At 36.4% G+C, this 15,254-nt stretch overlaps 1 protein-coding gene across 1 annotated transcript; it reads left to right on the top strand.

Moving 5' to 3' along the window:
- The first annotated feature begins 5,757 nt into the window (after nucleotides 1-5,757).
- LOC114644154 (oxytocin-neurophysin 1-like) lies at nucleotides 5,758-13,949 on the top strand. Its single transcript, XM_028792387.2, has 3 exons — nucleotides 5,758-5,943; nucleotides 10,742-10,949; nucleotides 13,578-13,949. The coding sequence occupies exons 1-3, from the start codon at nucleotides 5,824-5,826 to the stop codon at nucleotides 13,733-13,735; spliced, it is 486 nt and encodes a 161-aa protein (XP_028648220.1). The 5' UTR covers nucleotides 5,758-5,823; the 3' UTR covers nucleotides 13,736-13,949.
- Nucleotides 13,950-15,254: the final 1,305 nt, after the last annotated feature.

Raw genomic sequence — 15,254 nt, 5'->3', positions numbered from 1 at the left:
GGGACGACCATCTGCAGATGGATTTTCTCTTTCCTCACAAACAGGTCCCAGGTGGTGAGAGTCGGCAAACACACATCCTCATCACTCATTTTAAACACAGGAGCACCGCAGGGCTGTGTGCTTAGCCCCCTCTTGTATTCCTTGTTCACCCATGACTGTGTTGCAAAACACGGCACAAACACCATCATCAAGTTTGCAGACGACACAACCATCATAGGCCTTATCACTGACAATGATGAGACGGCCTACAGAGAGGAGGTGCTGGCATTGAGTAATTGGTGCCTAGATAACAACTTGTCTCTTAACATCAGCAAAACCAAGGAGATGATTGTGGACTATCGAAAACAACAAGGCAGAGAACACCAGGCCATCTACATCAGTGGCATAGAAGTTGAAAGGGTCAACAGCTTCAAGTTCCTCGGAGTAAACATCACCAAGGATCTCTCGTGGACCCTTCACATAGACACTGTGGTCAAGAAAGCTCGCCAGCGGCTCTACTTCCTGAGGAGGCTGAGGAAGTTTGGCATGAATGCCAACATCACCTCAAACTTTTACAGGAGTGTGGTCGAGAGTCTGCTAACGGGCTGCATTACCGTCTAGCATGGGAGCTGCTCTGCCAGCAGCCGGAAATCACTACAGAGAGTGGTGAAGGCAGCAGAGCACATCACGGGCAAGAGTCTTCCTGCCATTGAAGACATTTACCTCCATCGGTGCTTGCGTAAGACAAGCAGCATCATAAAGGACCACAGCCATCCAGCACACCAGCTGTTCTCCTTGTTACCGTCCGGCAGACGATACAGGAGTCTGGCTGCTCGGACTACAAGACTTAAGAACAGCTTTTACCACCAGGCCATTCGACTCCTCAACAGCAACACCTGAACACTTACATACACTTACATTACATCTACATTGCACTACTCACACACAAACTGTACCTGCACACACTCTGAATACTGACTGGAACATGCATCTGCACTTTATGGAATATGCATCTGCACTTATAAAACATTATCTGTGCAATAACTGTCATTTGTACTTGCTGCTCATTCAACTCATATTGCTCTATAACTTCTTTTAAAACATACACATTTTATTTTATATGACTTGTCTATTTTTAACTTGTTAACTTTTTTTAAGCTTTATTGGATCTAGGCTGAGTGACTTGTTTTTCTCGTCATACACATTTCATTGTATGTTGACCCTGTGTTAACCTATATATGACAAATAAACCTAAACCTAACCTAAACCTAAACCTAAAACCATGGTAGTTTTACCATAGTTGTTAGGGCTGGATATCTTAGGGAAGACAAAATCATGAATCTTAAAGAGAACTGTAGTGAAAGTAGGTGAACAGAATAAAATCCCAGAAGAGCTTTGTCCACTTCAACTCAACTCCAATTTGCCTGGGTGAGGCTAAGTGTTTCTTTTTATGGAAGACCCAAGCATAGCCCAATGGGAAGTACTTCCTGGTCAGGCAGAAGCTCCCCAAAGTATGGACCACTGATCCCTGCAGAACCTCCAGGTGGCACACACGAAACCTAACAGGGCTGTCACACAGGACTACAAATCCTAGCATACTCTGCAGTATCTGTATAGGTACCATATTCCAGGGCTGCTGCCATCTAGCATGTCGGGGAAGTAAATAGCCTGAACATGACCCTTCCCTCTGTTACACTGGCCTCTTGGCCAGGTAAAGAAAGTTTGACTTTCTATAATGATTACTGTCATGATTAAAGCATAATTATTGATTATTTTGAGCATAATATTAAGTAAGACATGTATTATTGCCACTTTTGTATTTACATGTTGCATTTCAATTGTGGTGTATCAATAACTTCATCAGTACCATGAACCTAACCACACCATTACTAGACTTGTACAAGTAGCTTCTGTTAATGTGCATTTGTGTGTCAGAATACAACCTCCCAGTAGCCATCTTCCACCTTAACCAAATGATAAGTGTCTGTCTGTGTGTCTGTCAATTTGTCATATCTCTTAGTAATAAAATGCATTGAATTTGTCAATCCAGTTCCAGACATTAACACTACTTTTATGAATCCCCCTACCAAATGCTATATAACAATGAAATAAGCACTACATGGTGCACTGAAAACATTCATGCTGAGGTCTATGTTGATTATTTAGATTTCAGCCTATCTTAGGTGGGTAGCACAGATAATATTTAAGTACATGCTCAGGAAATTTCAGGGTCTGAAATTTAGAAACACCTAGGACTGTTTTTTGACTTTGACTGTTGTTTATGACCCTCAAAATGTAAACTTTGATATAATTTATTTGTATAAATTGTATCAATTAATTAGTCATATACTCTCTAATATGATGAGAGAAAAGTTATAGATTTCCATTTAAGCCACATCTCTCTCTTGCTTTTACTTTTCCAGGGCACCATGACTTTTCTCACACACATGAATCTTTTCTGCTGCTGGTTGTGAGATAATTTCTCTACTAGCAATTTTCTGCTGGACATTTCTCTGCCCTGTATCACTTTAGTGGTTCCTGCAACCTCCTGCAAGTCAGGCACTCTTTCATATTAGTCTCCTCTGTCTGTATGCATGTACTGTATATGCATTTTTCAGCATTCTTTAGCTGTGTAACAGCAAGATCCATACCATGTTAAATATGCAATGAAAAGAAGATATGTTTATAACAATAACAACATGTTTTATTTATACAGCACATTTTCAAAATAAGATGTAACCCAATGAGTAATAACAAAGAAAATAAATAAACAAACAAATAAATAAATACAATTGACAATACAAATAAAGAACTAAATAAAATTAAAAGGGCGGCATGGTGGCGCAGTGGTAGTGCTGCTGCCTCGCAGTTAGGAGACCCGGGTTCGCTTCCCGGCTCCTCCCTGCGTGGAGTTTGCATGTTCTCCCCGTGTCTGCCTGGGTTTCCTCCCACAGTCCAAAGACATGCAGGTTAGGTGGACTGGCAATTCTAAATTGGCCCTAGTGTGTGCTTGGTGTGTGGGTGTGTTTGTGTGTGTCCTGCGGTGGGTTGGCACCCTGCCCAGGATTGGTTCCTGTCTTGTGCCCTGTGTTGGCTGGGATTGGCTCCAGCAGACCCCCGTGACCCTGGGTTTGGATTCAGTGGGTTCAAAAATGGATGGATAAAATAAAAAGCCACACCTAGTAGACTTCACTTTGTCATAATTTGTTCAACAAAAGCATTAAGCCAACAATGCAGATTCCATATCTCTAAAAGTATGTGAACTCTTACCCATAAGGAGGTCTTTTGAGACAGTGACATCCTCTTTATGTTTTATAACACAGTGCAATTATGTTGTGGTGTGCTGGACTGGTAACATCACTTCAAGAGAGGCCCATCAACAAGCTGATAAAGAAGGCAAGCTTAGGTATGGAATGCACCCTCGACCCTTTTGAGAGTCATGAAGGAGAAGATGAAAACAAACTGATGACTATCATGGACAATGCTACACAACCTCAGTATGACACGCTATCATTAAGTACCTTCAGCCAGGGAAATATTTAGCAGGAGTGTGTCAAGAAGCACTGCTGGGGCTCCCACAGCAATACCCTATTTATAATGCCTCACTGTGACTGCTGTCTTGTCCTTAGTCAAATCAGGAGGTTTTTTTTTGTTGGTTTGTTTTTGCAATTCTGGGCTTGTTGTTGTTATCTGTTTTAATAGTTCTATATTTTCTCTGCTTCTATGCAAGCAAAGTTTCACTCTTTGGACAAATACAGCACCATCTATCTATCTATCTATCTATCTATCTATCTATCTATCTATCTATCTATCTATCTATCTATCTATCTATCTATCTATCTATCTATCTATCTATCTATCTATCTATCTATCTATCTATTGATAAAATGAATCATATAAGTAAATATAAAAAGTTCCTATTATAGATTGTTTTTACATTTTTAATATGTCCTCAAGAGTCTTAAAACGCCCAATTAAATAAAATGTATTATTATTATCATTATTAAATATCTCAAATCAATAATTTTCTATTTTAAGTTACTCTGCTATATTTCAGCTTTTAAAGTATCATTAGTTTTGTATCAGTAGGTTTTAAAAAGTATGACATGACGGTATATCGTTTATTATTGTTAGAAGAAGACTGAGCAGATCCCAGTCCTTTCTTTATCTCTTTTGCTTCATGTTTCTTTCCTATATCCTCATTAAGACTGACCTCACGTTCTTTTCAATTTAGTTTTAGGTATGTTGTTTTCCTAACCAACATGTTGATTTTAAATAGCTGTTGTCCACTCAAGTCATTCACATCCTGTTTTCTTAAATTTGCAAGTTCACTAAAATGCTTATATAAGCTGCTCCAGCTAAGCAATTGCATAAAACAGTTTATCAGTGTTTCTTTTCAAACCACTTTACGTTGGCATTTATGTTTCCCGATTTGAAAACAGCTTCCCTTTCAAAGTACAGTATTTGTAGTCATTTATGTTCATTGATACAAGTGCATTAAAACTTTAAACTGTATTTTCTTATCTCCCCATTTCTAAGATCAAATGTTCTTCGTGTTATGTCAGTCCCTCAGTCAGCAATAAATCGAATCGGTTTTATCACCAGTTGTATACAAGGATATACCCAAAGTTTCATAAAGGCGTTTATTTCATTATATGCAAGTTCTTGTGCTGTAATTTTGTTTTTCTGATGTCCAAGCCCACTCCTGGCTGCATTCAAAACCTTTGTTTTTTTTAGTACATCTTATCACTCTCAGTTTGCTGAAGGCAAGATTTAACTTTGGACGGATTTTCTTATCACAGTTAATTAACAGTGATATTTACAGAGGCAGGGGTCCATTTTAAATGTGCAGTGAACCAAACACGCTCACTTTAGTGATCGAGAGGAAAACTCATGTGTCAATTTTAATGTTACTGCGCAATGTAAATTACGGTGATTGGTCCATCCAAAACGGATTTATTTTACTCCGTTGTCTCAATCAGGGCGCTCCTACGCTGATTCAGTACCAAGGATAGAGACGCGAGAAAATTAGCTAGTCCTTTTTTATCTTCAATTGATCTGTAAATTACTTCGCAATAATAACCTTGCCTTTGAATACAACACTTACATATTTATACATAATCTGTCTGAAGGAAAACGTTCATACAAAAACGTTGTAAATATGATTTAAAACCCCGAATAAAGAAAAGTTTAGTTTTTTTTTGTAATTGATGGCCGTTGTGATCGATCTTGTCCGTTTCGAAAAGCTACGAACCAGTCATATTTATATAATCTCATCATTAGGAACGTTACCATTTTTACTTGTGAATTATATTACAGAGTGCTAAGTTTTTAAAGCAACTTTTAATCTCCAGGCAACGGGGACGACAACTTTGCGTAAGTGCAGGTTAAAATTCGCTAAGGGAACATCAGATGGGTGTGTTTAGAGACATACATGCGTGCACTGAAATGTGAGCCAGTGGTGACATCGACACGACATCAGCAGATGTAATTAAATAGAAACGATCGTCTCGGAAGTGCGCTGATTGCAAATAAAGTATTTTGCAAGTGTCCTTGGGGACTCGATTGAGCTTCCTTTCTTCCAGAATTTCTATTTTTACCTTATAAGACGAGGTAATTGTTTCTATTGTATCTCTAAACGACACGTGTCTTGGCTTCGGCTCATTAAAGCTAATCATACTAAACTTTAGAGATGGAGGCTAATGGTCAAGACCTTTGGGAAAAAGTAGTGACGTTTCAGACTAGTTAAGTACTGTATAAAAGGCAACGGTGCACTAGAAAGGCACAATACTCTGGCGCCCTTAAGAAGCAGTGCTAAAAACACGTCTCCGGTAAGAAGGAATCATGCCAGACTCTGCTTTGCCTCTCTGTCTCCTCGGTCTTCTCGCTTTGTCCTCTGCCTGCTACATACAGAACTGCCCGAGAGGTGGCAAACGCTCCTTTCTGGACACGAGCCCGAGACCGGTAAGCAGGTTATCTTCTTACCTTATTCAGTAGGATGGGTTACGGAAGATCCACTCATCTAGGTTATGAGCTTTTTCTTTGGTAGTACACTGTCTTCACGTGAAGAGTCTATTTTATCTAAAGACAATTAAATGAGCGACAGTAACACATGTACTGTAAATTCCGTGACGATTTCATGTTTTCTTCCCAGCAGAGAGTTTCAAGTGGTAAATGAATAAGGGGTAAATTAACTCTTTATAGTAGGTGTCCGGATTTGATTTTAATATTACCACTTTAAGTGTTAAATTAGCAATCTGTAATATAAGCATTTTGGTGTTAAATGTGAATATGTTAAGTCGAGATGGAAAAGCAGTTATTTGAATTTAAACTTTTTTTTTATTATGTAACGTGTTTTTGCAAAGGCATACATTTGTAATATTAGCAGAAGCGTCTTTCGTGTTTGTACGAAGTAAACATTTTAACAAAATCACATTTCAACTTACTTTTATAATATGAAAACGTACCCCTGCCCTAAGGATACTGTTGAAGCAAAAACTAGCGTGACACAACGTTATGATTACACGTCGCTGTTCAAAGGTCTTTAAACGGCTTTTTATATAATTTCGAAAGTTCTTCATTTCCACAGACTGCTTTGAAGTAAAACAGATGAGCAGTTTGAGTGTCTGAAACATTGTTATTTTAGTGAAAATTCCGATTATAGTCCAGACATGAATTTAAATGTCATTATCAGGGCAGAAGAATTAAACATTACAATCGTTGATAACCACAGATCATTCGACTTAATTGGATCATGTTATAGAAAGCACATTTATCGGTTATTTTCAAACGTTTTCTTGTTTGGTTTGTAAAATTGTGATAGCTTATTCAGCGCATGATGCGATATAAACTATAGATTGATCGCTGAAGAATGAAGTGAAGAAAATAAGTACATTTAAATAAAATGCACTGTCTGAAATATGATATATACACTTCGTTGACATTGACGTGATTAATCTTAAAATGCAAGTGTAATTCTCATTATAAACACCATGATAAATTACATGCCAGTATTATACTATATAATGGTATGGGTAAAAAACTACAACAGCAATAAAAATAATAATAAAATAGCGGTATATAATAATCTAATTTTGTGCAAGTAGGCAGTTTCTGGAGGCAGTTAGTTCCACACAATGAGTAGTAATCAGTCAAATGAGCAGATTTAATGCGGCATTGTTAAATTAAAGCAACCAAAAACTTAAAGAAGAGATGCGTCCTCAGTGAGGTATTTTTAAATTATTCAATATGGTGAAGCTATTAGTTCTTTGTAGATATCTGAAATTCAACATTCCTGACTGTTTCATCTGAGTGGATTTTGCACGTTTTCCCGAAGTTATTGTTGTTATTCCCGTGACAGTGTTGGTGGGCAGCAGAGATAGTCTGGCGCTACCTGCAGTAATGGCTACTGCCATGTAAGTAATGCTGCCAGGTAGGCATAGGCCCGCTGCTTTCCACTTCCTTTTGTGTCTATAAAGAAGCTGTAAACATGAAAAAACTGGCATCCATAAGCTTTAATCCTATCTATCTACTCATTTGCTGTTACTGGTGGTTTCCCTGTATTCCCAAGAGTGTCACCCCCCTGTGTCACAGGCATGCAGGTGTGAAGTGTTAAACTGACCTGATGCTGGTGAATCTGAATGAATCTTCTGCCTTGAGCATGTTGTGAACATAATTCCACGTGGCCCTGCTCTGGAGAAAGTGAGTTGATATAAAGGATGAACAAATAGTTGGCTTGTCGTATCTAAATAGGAACAATTTAACAATTTTAGTTCTGCAGTTGAAATGTCTGTCCCAACAGTTGACATTGTTGATGATGGACTTTTGCAAGGGAGCTTTGGAACTAAATATCCAAAAATGTTTTTATGTGTATTTGCTTATATATTTGTATTTTCACCACTCTTAGGTTTTAACAATTTATGTATGCTGTATTGCCTCTGTAACCTTCTGAGATTCTGGTTTCAAAATGCCCATTTTGTGGTTCAACCAGAGCATTACACATGCTAGAAAAAATAGATGTTTAAATATTAGTAAAAATCTATATTATGTTTATTTGATTTTGTAAATGTCAGATTTTGGTAACCACTCATAATGTCCTAAAGGGTTTTTGACTTTCATTTTGTGAGGCAATTAACACAAACACCTCTTCTCTTTAGACTTTCACGTTGTTTGTTTTTTATTCTTATTTAGCACTGAGTAACCTCTAAACTCAAATCAGACTGCATGGATTTGCCAGCAGATTATGAGAACATATATTTAAAACATTGAGTAAAATTTGACTTGCACATCTGAAATATTTTAAATATTTAAAAAGTCAACATCTAGAAGTCCATTGTGAGGATTCCTTGGGTTAGTGTTTCAGAAATTAAAGTAAAAATAAAGATGCCAGCATTTCTGAAGAAAAGAGCCAGCCCTGGGCAGAGTGTCAGTCTAGATTATCTAATTCAGTTTTGTTCCTGTCTGCCACATGTATATATAAATTGGGACTGGCCAACACCATTAAGTGTTATACTGGTGTTTAATTTTCCATCAGAATATACATAGTGTTACAGAATGAAACATTGCTTTTAATCTTATAAAATAATGCTTTCCAACTAAAGTACTTTCGGTTCATTACTTCCCAGACAGCTTTCATAGGGCCAGTTCTATAAAGATCTTCTTGAAGATTCTCATAGTATTGTTCACTAGTCAACCCTACACCCTTCTCTTTTAATCTCCATGTGCTGTTACTTTGCATTCTGTTCATTAAGAAAGAGTACATAACCACCCGTTTCAGGTTAATGAAGGCTATGAAATGGGACAACATGTTGAAATATTTTACTCTAGTTATTACTACCTAATATTGGCCACAATGCAAAATTATTAATGAATCTTCATCCAAACTCACCCTCTGACACTAAATACAGTTGTTGGGTGTTGTGAGGGTTCTTTTAATGTCATGTTAGGGTTGTAATGATGTTTTTTTTAATTATCTGAGACACCTAAAAGCCACATATTTACATTCCTAATGACTAGACTAACATTAAAAGTTGTCATAAACAGTTCTGCTACTTGTGGACACATAAGAACCAATTAAACCCCACAAAACCTAAAATAGGTATTCATTCACATTAAGAAAGACAAAATAAAGTGCAGTGCCAGCAAACCAGGATACAACAATTAAATATTTTCCATTTACTAAATGAGGTGCTTACAACTATTAAGGTGCTCTTGATCATACACTAATTTCTGGCAAGGTTCTTCACACATTTATGTGAAATAATATAACTTACAGCTGAACTAATTTAGACTTACTTTTTGTCTTGCCTTTGTGCACATAATCTCTTAGATTTCTTTTTCCTAGTCAGTTCATTGTAAATGTTTAGTTATGCCCACTGCAAACAATTCACTTCGCTATAAGGCATAACATTAAATGGAGGCTGGTAATCAAAAATACAGTTCTGCTGCTAATCTACAAACCATATTATGATAGGCTGTCAGAATGGTATACAGTAGTGGCTAAGAGTCTGTTCTGTACATCAGAAAACTGTTAGTTTTGTTAGCTCCTGTGAGACACATACCATGACACTTAACCTGTCTTAATTTTAGAAAAAAAATATGATTTTAATTTTTAGATATTTTTGATTAATCTGTTGATAAATTAATTAAAACAAAAATGAAAAGTTTCAGGGTGGCACAGTGGTTGATCCTGGACTTTCTGCGCTCTACCGCATGTCTGCATGGATTTTCCTACTAGTACTACATGTTTGCTCCTATGTGTCCAATGACACACAAGTTAGGTTAATCTGACTCTAAATTGGCCCCAGGGTGAGTTCATATGGGTGCCTACAAGTGTGTGTCCCCAGATGGACATATGGCCTGTCCAGAGTGGTTTTCTGCTTTGCGCCCACTGCTGCTTGGATAGACTCCATCCTGATATGGCACTGAATTGGACTGAGGAGGTTTGAGAATGTATGTATGCAAATACAGAAGCAGTGGTGACAAAAAACTGTGAAGGTTTGTGTAAGATATTCTATATTACGAAGAAACGCTAAGTTATTGGACTTTAGACTAGGTCAACATAATACAGACTTAAGGTGACATGTCAGAAGGAAAATTTTGGATTTGAGCATGCATCCAGATGAATTAAGAAACTGTACTGAAAATCAAAATGTTTCATAAACCTTTTTAAGAAAATCGTCCTAAATGTTTTGTCAGTATAAACATTATTTGGCAAGTTAGCAATGAGTAAGTTAAGATTGCAGTAATGTGTTATTTTTAAACAAGTTTTATTTCACTTTTCTGTGCCCCCTTATTCCAGTTGACAGCCACAGGGTGCTAGAGCCTTGGGCCAGTACAAGAACAGGGGCACAGTCAAACAGTGATGAGCTCTTCTGTGCCAGAACACTTCATTTGACTCTAAGCCCAGTTGTTGTGTGTCTAACATTTGCACATGTCCTCATTTCTGAATTAGTTTTTCTATGGGTACTCCAGATTTTCTCACTCAAACCAAAAACATTTTAAATAAACTGATAACTCTAAAATGTCTTTCTCTGAGTGAAAGGAATATTCTTGGGTGTGCTCTTTGAAGGCCTGTATGTCCATGCTGCAAGGATAAGCTCTCCACTTTCTATATTAGTGAACTGGAATACTGTAAATCTCTGAAAATGGAAAATATAAGAATGGTTTTGTAAAAGGATGTTTCATTTTAAACTGAATGAATTTGCAAGGGTAGTTCAGAAGTGGCATTAGCTTCAGTATAATAGCCTCTTGTCATCCTCAGTGTCCTTCATGTGGACCCAGTGGCAGAGGGCGCTGCTTTGGACCCAGTATCTGCTGTGCAGAAGAGCTGGGCTGTTACATTGGCACCCCTGAGAGTGCACCATGCCAAGAAGAGAATTACTTGGCTTCACCCTGTGAGACTGGAGGAAAGGCCTGTGGAATGGAGGAAGAGGGACACTGTGCAGTGCCAGGGATATGCTGTAATGAAGGTGAGTGTTTATAGTGTTAACATATCCTGATAGCGCGTGACTTATTCTTTGAATGGCACATGATATTTATGATCTGTATTCTAATACTTTTGTTTTCTAGTAACTAAATAAACCATTACTATATGTGGAACACCTCTGCAAAAATCACAAGACTCATTCCAGCGGTTATCAATGTCTTAGTGTTTGCTTAAAGATAAGTTTGTGTTAACTGTTCAGTATCTGTATGATGATGGGTGCTAAATCAGTATAAAGTAACTAGGCACTATAGTAGAAGAATATTTTATAACTGTAAATTTGTTCTTTCCAAATTTGAACAAAAATGTTAGACAACACTAACATAGTTTGCACTAATAAGCAAACCTAAAATATTATAGTGAGAAATTTTAAAAAACAAACTCAATGATTCCTTTGTATAAGAAGAACAATGGAGACCTTACATTTAAGGGAAAAAAAAATATTTGTTAAAATATTGCTAAATGTGGATTATCATTTTAAAATCATCATGTGCAATACTTCTAGGATGTCATAATAGTTCGATGGTTATTTCTGCTGCCTCTCAGTTCCAGGAACATATATTTGAATATGGTTCAATTTCCTAATAATGTTTTTAGCATATTCTTCTTGACTCAGTGTGATTTAGCGCAGGTGTGTGTATATACGTGTGTCAAGCAATGGACTAGGACCACATCTGGAGTTGGTTTCTAAGTTGAGCTGGAAGCTACCAAGATGGGTTCCAGTTTCCCATTGTCCTGCCACTCAATTCACTAAAGCTGACAGCACATTACGTGATGTTTAGAGTGACAGCATGTCACACAGTGACACCTGTTGTTACTGTAGCTCCTTGTCTTGCGCATGTCAAAATGATATGAATACAAATTGCACAATTCCATGATGACTTTTCAGCACAGTTTCAAATCTCTAATGTATAGTGACCACAATACATTCCGGCAGCCAATTAACATGCTGACTGATTTTCTCTCTTATTCCATTTTATTATGATATGACAGACGGGGGATATCAGGCAAGCAAGGCTCTCTTTTGTGTCCATGATCAAAAACACCCACTTTCCTTTTGTCCTTGCAGCTTCATTCTGTGCATTGTACTTTCAGCTGCACACTCATTGTTTGTCATGTCTTGCTCACAGATGAGCCTGCCCCTATAGCTTAAGGCAAAATCAAAACCGATTTTGCTGGAGCAAGTCTCAGACTGATTTGACTGAGTCAACAGGGATGTCACTCTACATGACTGGCATGACAAGAGTATGCAGTGAATGCCCCCACCTATCTAAGATTATATAAAAGAAGGCTGCAAGCGCAAATCACTGGCAAAGTCATTTAGTGTGATTGTGGCTTATGTAGATTCTGAAAACAGATGAATAAAGAACAGCCGTATAAAATGTAAAGTTTGAATTTCAAACATAAAGCATATGTTTTTATTATTAAGGAATTGTAGCTCATTTGTATTTTTGCTCTGAGCTCTCCACTTGTGATGATCAATTTTGTAACCTTGTCCTATAACACATATTCCCAAACAGTCCCCCAGACTCATGCTTACTTGACTATGTTGACCTGTTTTGTAAGTTACTTTGGATAAAAGTTATCAAAACTGTTAATTTAATAAATATAAATATGTGTGATACATATTTAATAATTCACCTAAAATACACAAGGACAGGCAATATAGCCCATTCTTTTCTACTAGAGTCCCATTATACTAGTGAAGTCAAAGACTTCAGGTACTACAGGTACTACAAATTAAAAATGCAATTTCTCATATTTATGTATTACTATTCCGCATATCTCAGCAAATTTTTGGGAATAAATTCTGAAGTTCCAAGCACAGTAATCTGTTTACATTTGAAACATATTACTGTGTCACTCTTCCATTGCATAATTCCTTCACATAATTTTACAAAATTGAAGTAACGCTAGTTTTTATTAAAACCTAACCTTTAATCATAGATTATTCTATCATCAAATTGTTTAACAAGTTTCATTTCAGCAGATAGATTTGTATTGTCTTTAGTGCAGATGTTAAAGAGGGTTGTAGTTGTATTTAAATACACTGTACAGAAAGAATTGAGTATGAGGATTCCCAATAACATAACCCGTGCTTCACAAAGTAGCTGCCCTTCTGGATTTTTTTCAGTCTGCTAGAAAAGCTAATCTTGTAGTCACAGGAAACTGAATGTAGACACTTTTTTTTTTTTTTGGTATTTATGATATATTTTTATAAAAGTTAAAATAATGGAAAGCTGACAAGCATTTTTTTTATCCAGGATGCAGTTTGATTAAAGGCATGAAAAGGTGTAGCTGAAGTGAATCTGTACAGACACTACTTCAAGAAGCCGAGTTTTCACCCTGTGTTTTAAAAAAAAAAAGAAAAAAAAAGTGGCATTCATGTTAAAGGTAGACTCTGTGTCTTATACAACAGCCAGAAGTAAATGTACGGATGAGTTAGAGACACAGATTTAAAGGGAATATAATTGTGATAAAGCAGACCCCTACTAGTTTAATGAAAGTACAGAATGGCTACCAAAGACCCCTGACTGTAGAAAGTTCAAATTCAATTTACTGCACATTATTGTAACATTTCTAATAGGGAGATTTTTTTTCTTTTCTTTTACAGATAGCTGTGCCCTGGACTCCTTTTGTCTGGATGATGACAGCAATAAAAGACACAATTCATTAGAAAATATGGCTCAGATGGGAGGTGACCTACTGATGCGAATTATGCACTTGGCAAAAACACAGTCACCAGGGGCTGGCAGGTCCCAGCAGTTTTAGCCACAAGAGGTAAATCCTAGGTGGCTCTCATCTCTGGGGAGACGAGAGCAGAAATATTTTACAATGTAAAAAAAAAAAAAAAAAGAAAAAATATCACAAATTACAAACAGTATGCTGGCATTTCTTGTTAAATATTTTTCTTTCATACAGTGACATCTGAAATGGATGTAAAATTGTTCACACTGTAAATATGTAGCAAATAAACTCTTTCTTGCACTGTTTGATGAATCCTCTTTGAGACACAACACTTAAACAATTGATTTTCCATTGATAGTTTTAGTCAATGGTATGTCATCGCTACAAAGAGTACACTTTGGAAGACGATATGAGACATTAACATCTGGAGAGAATAACCATTTGAAAGGACAACCAAGTCATAGATGAATTCACAATATATGTTGATATTCATATTGAGAATGGGCAAATAAATATAGAGCAATGCAGGTTTCCACAATTTGAAAATATTGCAATTTAGTAAATAACAAGTGTTTTTACAGAGGATTTTTCAGGCTAAAATTAAATGCACTCCAATGTGTTAACCACATTGTAATGCAATATTCCAGTGGTAGAACGATCAAGGTTTGCTACCAATGTTATCACTGGTTTAATAATTGGAGGAAGACAAACATGTATGGCTAGTTACCTCTAAAATAATAACATTTTCAAGAGAAAATAAGCAATATGATAATTAACAAAAATCATATATTTTTAAACCATTGTTTGCTTCTTGGCATGGGAAACATAAATCAGTAGCATAAAAAAACTAAGTACGTTACCAACAAAGACAACAACAGTAAGTTCTACATCCATAGCATATTTACATACAAAGGATGTAGGACAAAGTGTTTTAGAAATTGTCAAAGAAATAGTTACAACAAGAAAGAAAAACAAAACAATTTAAATTAGGAAAGAAAAAAATGAATAAGTAGCAAAAATAAATCGATACAGGTTTACATAACATAGACACACTGCATATAATTAGTTGAATTCTAAATTCTTTATAACTAAAGTCTTTGTATATAATATTGTATTGAAAGTCTCAAAAGATTAGCACATTGGTAAGATTAGATGGCCAGGAGGACAGATAAAAACAGGAAAAACACTATATAAGCCTGAGAACAAAATAAAAATCAAACAAAATCTGCATGTGCTCCAAGGCCAAAAGGACACCCAGTTCCCACTGGACATTCTACCTAACAATTAAAGTCTACAAAGAGTAATGTGTGAAGATGAATCTATCATTTATATATACCTCACAAAGGTATTGGGCAGTCCCAATGATCTGAATACCAAGACACACAGACACTTCTTAATACAGCCCAGCATCCCACTACAATAACCAGTATACACACATAAAAATTATTTTTATATTAAATGAAATAGTGTTAAGTATTTTAATACAGTTATATTCCAAGCTGAATCAACATTTAGAAATTTCTCAAAATTCATTTTAAGACGTCTGGAAATACATTTAAGATATCTTAAAATGAACTGCTGAAATCCAAAAGCATGTCTATTT

Source organism: Erpetoichthys calabaricus, chromosome 7 (genome assembly GCF_900747795.2).
Source record: "Erpetoichthys calabaricus chromosome 7, fErpCal1.3, whole genome shotgun sequence".
In the NCBI taxonomy this organism is placed as follows: Eukaryota; Metazoa; Chordata; class Cladistia; order Polypteriformes; family Polypteridae; genus Erpetoichthys; species Erpetoichthys calabaricus.
This window is presented reverse-complemented; position numbering and strand designations above follow the sequence as displayed.